The sequence below is a fragment of the Arachis hypogaea genome, chromosome 5, assembly GCF_003086295.3.
Source record: "Arachis hypogaea cultivar Tifrunner chromosome 5, arahy.Tifrunner.gnm2.J5K5, whole genome shotgun sequence".
Lineage (NCBI taxonomy): Eukaryota > Viridiplantae > Streptophyta > Magnoliopsida > Fabales > Fabaceae > Arachis > Arachis hypogaea.
In genome coordinates, this window is record NC_092040.1 from 93,040,863 (window position 1) to 93,049,941 (window position 9,079).

The following is a 9,079-nucleotide window of genomic DNA, read 5'->3' on the forward strand; positions in this document are numbered from 1 at the left end:
ATACATATTATTTTATATATTTTTAATAAAAATAACTCGTTGTAATAAAATAATTAAATGCATCATACAAGAATAATTAACTTTTTTAGACTAATATAATTTTTTTATAAATATGAAATATATAAGAAAATATTATTTTGATTTTTTCTTTAATTATTTTGTTAAGTATGATCTTTCATTATTAAGTGGGACAAAAAAAATCTAAAAGATATTAAATAATAAAAATTACACATGATAAAATAATTAAAAAAATTAAAAGAAATCATTCTCAAATATGTATTAACTAATGGATAAATTTTTTTTAAATATCTATTCAACATGATATATTGTTTTATCAATATTATCACAAAATAATAATAATTCTACGTACAGACTTGTACTATTTTACTAAATTTCGAATAATATATAAAAATAATTTTTAAATCGATATAATATTTATAGATATTACACCTCATTCTAGTAATTCACATTTGCTTTCAATACCCCACCATTCTCTTTTTTTTTTCTTCCTGATTTGGTCCCTTGTATTATTTTGTCACTCCTATTTTCTTTATTGTTGTTATTAATTTCTTTGGCGAATGGCACATGAAATGAATGATTGAATGAAAGCAGTAACAAGAGAAGAGAAGAGAAGAGAAAAGAATGGAAGAGAAGTGAAGTAGTAATGAGTAAATGAAGCATGCTCGTTGGTCGGTTCTATCAATGTTTTTTCTGTCTCTCTCATTTGTTTGTTTGCTTATACAAGCGGCAAAGTTAACTGCTACTCACACCAAAGACCCCCCTTCTCTCTTTCTCTCTCAATTCATTTTCTTTCTCTCTATTTTTTATATTTTTTTTTGTTTTCTCTCTCTAACAAATTCGGTTGAAGCTGCAAGGAAGAGACATCTTCTGCAGCTTTCACTGAGAGCAAGGAATTAGAACAAAAAAAATTCTAAAACTTTGAAGGTTTCATTCAAGCTTTACTCCTCTAGCTGTGATTCTTGTTCACATGATCTAAGAGAGTTCTTTATTACTTCTATAGTTGGTATTTTGAATCTTGTTCAACCATTTTCTGGTGTCTCTTTCAGTGTTTCCAAGCTCATTTTCCCAAATCAAGCTGGTTCTTTCTTCTTTTCTTCTCTCTGTTTCTTCCCAAATTTGTGGACTTTACCCTATTTTAGGTAAAGGGGTTGGCCTATTTTCTTAAAGTTATTATCTTTTCTTTCAAAGAAGTAGGTGAGTGTGTTTGATTCTGAGGATATTTGTGTGATTTCTTGGGAGAATGCTTGATTTGTAGCTGAGGAAAAAAAAAGGAGAAGATGCCTGAAGGGATCATCACAAAAAAGAGGATACATTTCAGCAAACTATATTCATTTTCTTGCTTGAAATCTTCATTTGGAGATGGGCACTCCCAAATCGGTCAGAAAGGGTACTCAAGGATTGTGTATTGCAATGATCCTGATAACCCTGATGCAATTCAGCAGAATTATAGAGGGAACTATGTGTCAACCACAAAGTACACAGCTTTTAATTTCATCCCTAAGTCCCTTTTTGAACAGTTTAGGAGGGTTGCAAATATATATTTTCTTGTTGTTGCTTGTGTTTCATTTAGTCCATTGGCACCTTATACAGCTCTCAGTATTGTTGCACCATTGTTGCTTGTCATTGGAGCTACTATGGCCAAGGAAGCTGTGGAAGATTGGAGGAGGAGAAAGCAGGTAATCTTTTTTTTTCTTTCTATTTTATTATTAATTATTATTTGATTTGATGCACTTTATGCCTTTTTCATCATACACTGCCAATGTCACAAAACTTCTCTTCCAAAAGCTTAGGAATATGAATCGTTTTATATCTAAACCTCACCTTTATGCAAAAGCTCTTTTGAATTGACATATGAAATGTCTATCTAAGCCTTTATGCAAAGCAATTGTCTTTTATCTACATAGAGCTATTTACATTGTTTTGCTTTATGTTTTTTGATTCATAGAATATTCTTTTTCCATTGGTGGCAGAAAGTTTTTGTCTTCCTGACCCCGAGAGATATAATTCAAAGAAACAACATTGTTTCATAATTGTTCTAGAATATAATCTAATGTTGCTTTTTTGCTTTGCTTTATGTTTTACTTAACTTGTTTGCCTTTTCTTTCTTTTTTTTCTCCAGATACTGTTGGTGATATGTTTTCTTAAGGTTTTCCTATCTAACTTTGGTTTATTTCTTCAGGATATAGAGGCAAACAACCGAAAGGTTCTGGTATATGGTAAAAATTATACATTTGTGGAGACTAGATGGAAAAAACTCCGAGTTGGTGATATTGTTAAGGTGTGTAAGGATGAATATTTTCCTGCTGATATTCTTCTGCTTTCGTCAAGCTACGGAGACGGGGTTTGCTATGTCGAGACAATGAATCTCGATGGAGAAACTAATCTAAAGTTAAAGCATGCCTTGGATGCGACGTCTCATCTTCAAGATGAAAAACCTATCCATCCAGAAGTTCAGGGCTATGGTTAAATGTGAGGATCCTAATGAAAACTTATACTCATTTATTGGAAACTTGCACTATGAGGGTAAAGAATATCCTCTTTCCTTGCAGCAGATCCTTTTAAGAGACTCTAAGCTGAAGAACACTGATCATATCTTTGGTGTTGTAATCTTCACCGGACATGATACAAAAGTGATGCAGAATTCTACTGATCCTCCATCCAAGAGAAGCAAAATTGAGAGAAAAATGGATAAGATTATATACATCCTCTTCAGTACCTTGATTTTCATATCCTTTATTGGTTCTGTCTATTTTGGTGTTGAGACTAAAAGGGATACCAGCGGTCGCAGGTATCGAAGATGGTATGTTCGTCCCGACAGTACAACGGTCTTTTATGATCCGAGAAGTGCTACACTTTCTGCTCTTCTCCACTTTTTAACTGCTCTTATGTTGTTTGGATATCTTATTCCTATATCACTTTATGTGTCCATAGAACTTGTGAAAGTTCTTCAGAGTGTTTTCATCAACCGAGATCAGGAAATGTATTATGAGGAAATGGATAGGCCGGCTCGTGCTCGCACCTCTAATTTGAATGAAGAACTTGGTCAGGTTGATACTATATTATCTGACAAAACCGGTACTTTGACATGTAACTCGATGGAGTTTGTCAAATGTTCCATAGGAGGCATTCGATATGGCCGAGGTATGACAGAAGTGGAGAAGGCACTTGCAAAGAGAGGGAAAAATGTGGAGTCTCAAGTTGATGAAGCATCATGTGATTTTTCGGGCCAGGATAGTGACGTGGAGGACTCTCGGCCGCCAGTTAAGGGCTTTAACTTTAGAGATGAACGAATAATGAATGGGAAATGGGTTAATGAACCACAATCAGACATCATACAGAAGTTCTTTCGAGTTTTAGCTATTTGTCATACTGCTATTCCAGATGTAGATCAAGGGTCAGGAGAAATTTCTTATGAAGCCGAGTCACCAGATGAGGCGGCTTTTGTCATAGCTGCGAAGGAACTTGGTTTCGAGCTTTTCGCTAGGACACAAACAAGCATATCATTGCATGAATTAAACTACAAAACTGGAAAAAAGGTTGACAGGTTGGCTAGCTTCTTTTACTAATTTCAATGGTCAAAATCATCACCTCAAGTTTGATCTGGTTTCTAATTAAAAATAAATTTATAATAGCTTTTGAAGTTATAATGTATAACTATTCAAACTTTTTCTGGCACAATTTTGTTCTTTTTCAAAATTGTGTTTAACTTACTGTGCAATCATCTGATTTTGATGAGCAGAGTGTACCAGCTTCTGCATGTCCTAGAGTTCAGCAGTTCCCGCAAGAGAATGTCGGTGATAGTGAGGAATGAGGAAAATCAGTTGTTGCTCTTATGCAAGGGTGCAGACAGGTTTTTATCAATATCCTCTATTTTTTTATTATTATTATTGTTATTATTAGAGTTCTGGGGAGTAAGTTGCATGTGGTGATGCTAAATTTTGCATTTATCCTGCATGTATTCAGTGTAATGTTTGAAAGGCTGTCTGAAAAAGGAAGACAATATGAGGCCGAAACCAAAGAACATATCAAACAGTATGCCGAAGCAGGCTTAAGAACTCTGGTAATCACATACCGTGAACTTGATGAAGAAGAATATAAGTTATGGGAAGTAGAGTTTTCAAAGGCCAAAACATCTGTTGGAGCAGATCGAGATGCATTGGTCGATGCTGCTGCTGATAAGATGGAAAGAAATTTGATACTTCTTGGGTCTACAGCAGTTGAGGATAGACTGCAAAAGGGCGTAAGTATAGATTTCCAAACTTTCTTTAATCTTTATGGTGAAAACTCATATGCAGTTGTTTTCATGTAAAGTTGATAGTTGAAAACCATTAGATGGTTTGACATATTTGACTTGTCATCTACTTTGAAGACAACTGTATGTGAGTTTCCATCTTATCTTGTTCAAACTTACTTGGGAAATACTTCTTGGATCTACAGACGATGAAGTTCGCTTTGTATATTTGGAAATGCAGGTTCCTGAATGTATTGAAAGGCTTGCTAAGGCAGGAATCAAGTTATGGGTGTTGACTGGGGACAAGATGGAAACAGCAGTCAATATAGGGTACTATGAAATACTACTTTTCGATTTTGTTTATATCGTCGATGCATAAAGTTTACACTATTTTGTTTTCCTTTGAACAGATATGCTTGCGGGTTACTTAGGCAAGACATGAAGCAGATAGTGATCACTCTTGATTCACCTAATATTATAGCACTTGAAAAGCAAGGGGATAAGGATGCTCTTAAAAAGGTAAATGAGCTTGAAAGTTTTTCGCAGTTGATTTTTCTCTTAATGTTGTAGCTTTTTGTGTGATTAGGAATCTCTTGAAAGCATTAAGAAGCAAATTGGAGAGGGAATAAAGCAAATCAAGTTTGTGAAAGAGAGTACTAATACAGATAAAGAGAGTTCTTCTTCATTTGGATTGATAATTGATGGGAAGTCTTTGGATTATTCGCTTAACAAGAACTTGGAGAATTCCTTCTTTGAGTTGGCAACTAGTTGTGCTTCCGTCATATGTTGCCGATCATCACCGAAACAGAAAGCTCGTGTAAGTATTATGAACATGCAATTTGAATTTCCATGGCATGCAAATAATGTAGTCTAGTAAAGAGTTGTTGGTGTTTCGAGTTGTGAAAGTTATAATCACATTATCCGAAATAATGCAGGTTACAAAAATGGTAAAATTAGGAACAGGGCAGACAACATTATCCATCGGCGATGGGGCAAATGATGTCGGCATGCTTCAGGAGGCTGATATTGGAGTTGGCATTAGTGGTGCTGAAGGGATGCAGGTCCAAATATACATTTGCTGACATACCAATGAATGTCTTATAATATAATGTTTAATCAATTTCTAATGAATGAATAAGAAACATTTTATTGTTTTCTACAGGCTGTGATGGCAAGTGATTTTGCAATAGCCCAATTCCGTTTTCTGGAGCGTTTGTTATTGGTGCATGGCCACTGGTGTTATAGGCGAATATCAATGATGGTAAAACCATGCATCCATCTATCTATTGTTGTGAATGCATTTAACTGCGATGTCCAAACCAACTTGGATTGGTTGATTTGTTAGCTCACTCGTCCGCTTAAACAAGTGTTAGGAATTCGAATTCCGCTTGTATATGCAGCAATTCATTGGCCATCTTAGATCCATAACAGATTAAGCTTTAGTCTGACAGATAAAAAAGACTGATTTCTGTTGTGGGCATATGAACTTAGGAACCATCATTGACAAAAAGCTTCTTCCCTGATAAATTGTTTTCATTTGTTGAATGCAGATATGCTATTTCTTCTATAAAAATATTGCATTTGGGTTCACCTTATTTTGGTTCGAGGCGTATGCTTCGTTCTCCGGTCAAGCTGCGTACAATGATTGGTATATGTCATTCTACAATGTCTTCTTCACTTCACTTCCAGTTATTGCTCTCGGTGTTTTCGATCAAGATGTTTCTGCTAAACTTTGCTTAAAGGTACCAAATTGTCATTCATTTAGTTCCTTATGTTCATATCAATAAGTGTATTTGCTGAAATCTTTTTCAATCAATGCTTAAAGAGACTATGATCTACCATGTATATATGGTTACTGACTTACTGGTTTCTTTCGTTGGGTCCAATTTAAAGAGACTAATTTTCATGCACTAAATTTTACATTATCATTCAATAGGAATCAAAAGGAATTCCCAACATGGTCCATTTTTATGTAACTATCCATCACGATATGGCGACGATTCCCATGATTTCGATGTGTTAGTGAATGAAAATCAGTATCGTAGTTTAAGTTAGTTGATTCAGTTGGTAGTTAAGGAACCCTTTGCTAACCATCCTCTCAATCTCTTTCTTACAGTATCCTTTTCTATATCTAGAGGGAGTAGAGGACACCCTCTTCAGCTGGCCACGCATTATCGGCTGGATGGTTAACGGAGTCCTTAGCTCCTTAGCCATGTTCTTCTTGACTGCAAACTCTGTCATGACTCAGGCTTTCAGAAGGGATGGTCAAGTGGTCGATTTCGAGATACTTGGCGTCACGATGTACACGTGTGTAGTGTGGACCGTGAATTGCCAAATGGCGCTTTCCATCAATTACTTCACTTGGATCCAGCATTTTTTCATCTGGGGCAGCATTGCATTCTGGTACGTATTCGTGCTGGTTTACGGCTACCTCTCGCCGGAAATATCGACGACGGCTCACATGGTGTTTGTGGAAGCTTGTGCTCCAAGTTTGCTATATTGGCTAGTTACCCTTTTGGTGGTTGTGAGTGCTCTTCTACCTTATTTTTGCTATAGATCATTCCAAAGTAGGTTTCTACCAATGTATCATGATATTATTCAGAGAAAACAAGTTGAAGGTTCTGATATTGAGATATGTGATGAGGTTCCTAAACAAGTCCATGGAAAACTAATACATCTAAGAGAGAGATTGAAGCAAAGGGAACTATGAAATGGATTTAGTTTCTAAGCTTATGTTATTGTTGGAGCTTTTTTTTTTCACTCATTTTTTTCTCCCTCTTTGAAATTCCTATTGTTTAAAAATTTGTATAGTGAGGATTTGTGTAGCAATCACAATCACCTGATGTAGATTAGTTATGTAAAGTATTGTATCATAGTCTTTTCTATTTGTTAATGGAATCAAACAAAGCATGTTCTACATTGTATTTTTTGGTGTATATGACTTACTATATTAACACAAGATATTGTTTATGTCTTGTTAGTTTTCCTGTTGATTGAAAGATGTAACAGAGAAAGTTTGCTGTCAACATATGCAAAAAGTCAACCATGATTATTCTCTATTATTTGCTATCTTGCCATCAAGTTGGAAATATTAGAAAGTGTGATTTCTTATAGTATATTTTTTAAACAAGACAAAAAAAAATGCGTGAAAAAATGTAGGTAGATTATAAAATTCTAACAATCCAATATTCAGTACTAATTTTTAGTATGTCTAGATAATATTGGAAGTCAAGTGCTACTAACTTATCTTTTTAATTATTATTTATTATTTAATAAATATGAGTCTGATTGTAGTTAACATGTTGTCAATTTACAGATAATTTTTTTTTATTAAAAACGTTAACTCATTAATACAGAAACATACATCACAAAATTATAGAAGGTTAGCAAGTAAAGCATATAATATTAGTAATATAGTTAACTATCTCAATATATATAAAACTCAAGTCTACAATCATGCGTCGTTAATCTCATACGGATTCAGTCATAACACTCCTAGCATAGCTAGATAATATTTATCTATATATATACATATGATATTTCATATTCTAGCCTGTCCAAAAAGTCTTCAAATTGATACCCAAGCTAGCCTCATTCTTTCTATAATCATAGTCCCTTCTAAGGTCACAAAAGTGAGGGAAAGACACTTTAGGTCACAAAAGTGAGAATACAGGAAGGTTAAGAGCAAATTTAGGGAGTAAAATAAGGTTTGCAAAGAGTTTTAATAGGAGAGAACTTATAGAAAATTTTCATAGGAGAATTTTTTTTCTTGTTTATTGAAATTATAGCATAGATGATACTATATATATTTCTGTAGCATTGTAATTGAAACATCATCAAAAAATAAGAAAGAAAATTAATTCACATCATATTATATAAAGTAATCATATCATATTTTCTCATATTGGCTTTGTTATAGTTAGTGCATTATTGTGGGTAGTGTTCAACTTCATATTACTTTGTATCTATTAGAAATCTAAATTCCGCTGCAAACTCAACAATTGGTATCAAGAGCCAATATTATATTATTCATTATTTGAGTGGTAAAATTTAAGTTTGAATACAATGGCTTCTACTAGTAAAAATATCAAAGTAGGCAAATATGAAATCCAGAATTTTAATGGGAAAAATGATTTTTCCTATTGGAGAATGCAAATGAAAAATTTACTTATATCACATAAATTGCACAAGGCACTGGCGGAAAAGAGAAAAAGTCAGAGGATATGAAGGATGGGGATTGGAAAGAATTAGGTCTTGAAGCGCAGGCTGCGATAATCTTATGCCTTGAGTGGGATGTTGCTTTCTTGGTGAATGAAGAAGCAACTGCAGCAGGCGTCTGGTTAAAGTTAGAGAGTAACTTCATGACAAAGACTCTAAGTAACAGGATCTACTTAAAATCTAAATTGTATACATGCAAGATAGAAGAAGGCACCTCAATCCGAGAATATATCAATAAGTTTGATACACTCATATTATTACTTTCATTGCTAAAGTCCTATGAAAATCTGGTGTAGACTTTGATGTTGGTGGGTGACACTCTGACCATAGATGAGACGAGGACATTACTTTTAGCGGATGATCTACGTAAGGTTTCTACGAGTGTAATGTCATCTTCAAATGGAAGAGAGTATAATGATCAAGCACAAGAATTGTTTGCAGCTAGAGGGAGGAGTAATGAAAGAGGAAAAGGTAAGCGTGAAAAGTCTAAGCTAAAATCTAGACCTCACGCGAAGAGAACATGCTGTGGTGAGCCTGGACATTTTAAAGCAAATTGCCCAAATAAGAAGATAAATTCCAAAAAACAGAATAATGACAACTCAAAAGAAA

At 34.3% G+C, this 9,079-nt stretch overlaps 1 protein-coding gene across 1 annotated transcript; it reads left to right on the top strand.

Moving 5' to 3' along the window:
- The first annotated feature begins 586 nt into the window (after positions 1 to 586).
- On the top strand, positions 587 to 7,222 carry LOC112801969 (probable phospholipid-transporting ATPase 8). The gene is given in 12 exon segments (XM_025844937.3): positions 587 to 1,697; positions 2,201 to 2,452; positions 2,454 to 3,565; positions 3,761 to 3,871; positions 3,985 to 4,261; positions 4,494 to 4,582; positions 4,663 to 4,771; positions 4,839 to 5,069; positions 5,188 to 5,313; positions 5,415 to 5,513; positions 5,803 to 5,994; positions 6,369 to 7,222. Coding segments are annotated over 12 exon segments (3,591 nt in total). The 5' UTR covers positions 587 to 1,298; the 3' UTR covers positions 6,963 to 7,222.
- The last annotated feature ends 1,857 nt before the right edge of the window (positions 7,223 to 9,079 follow it).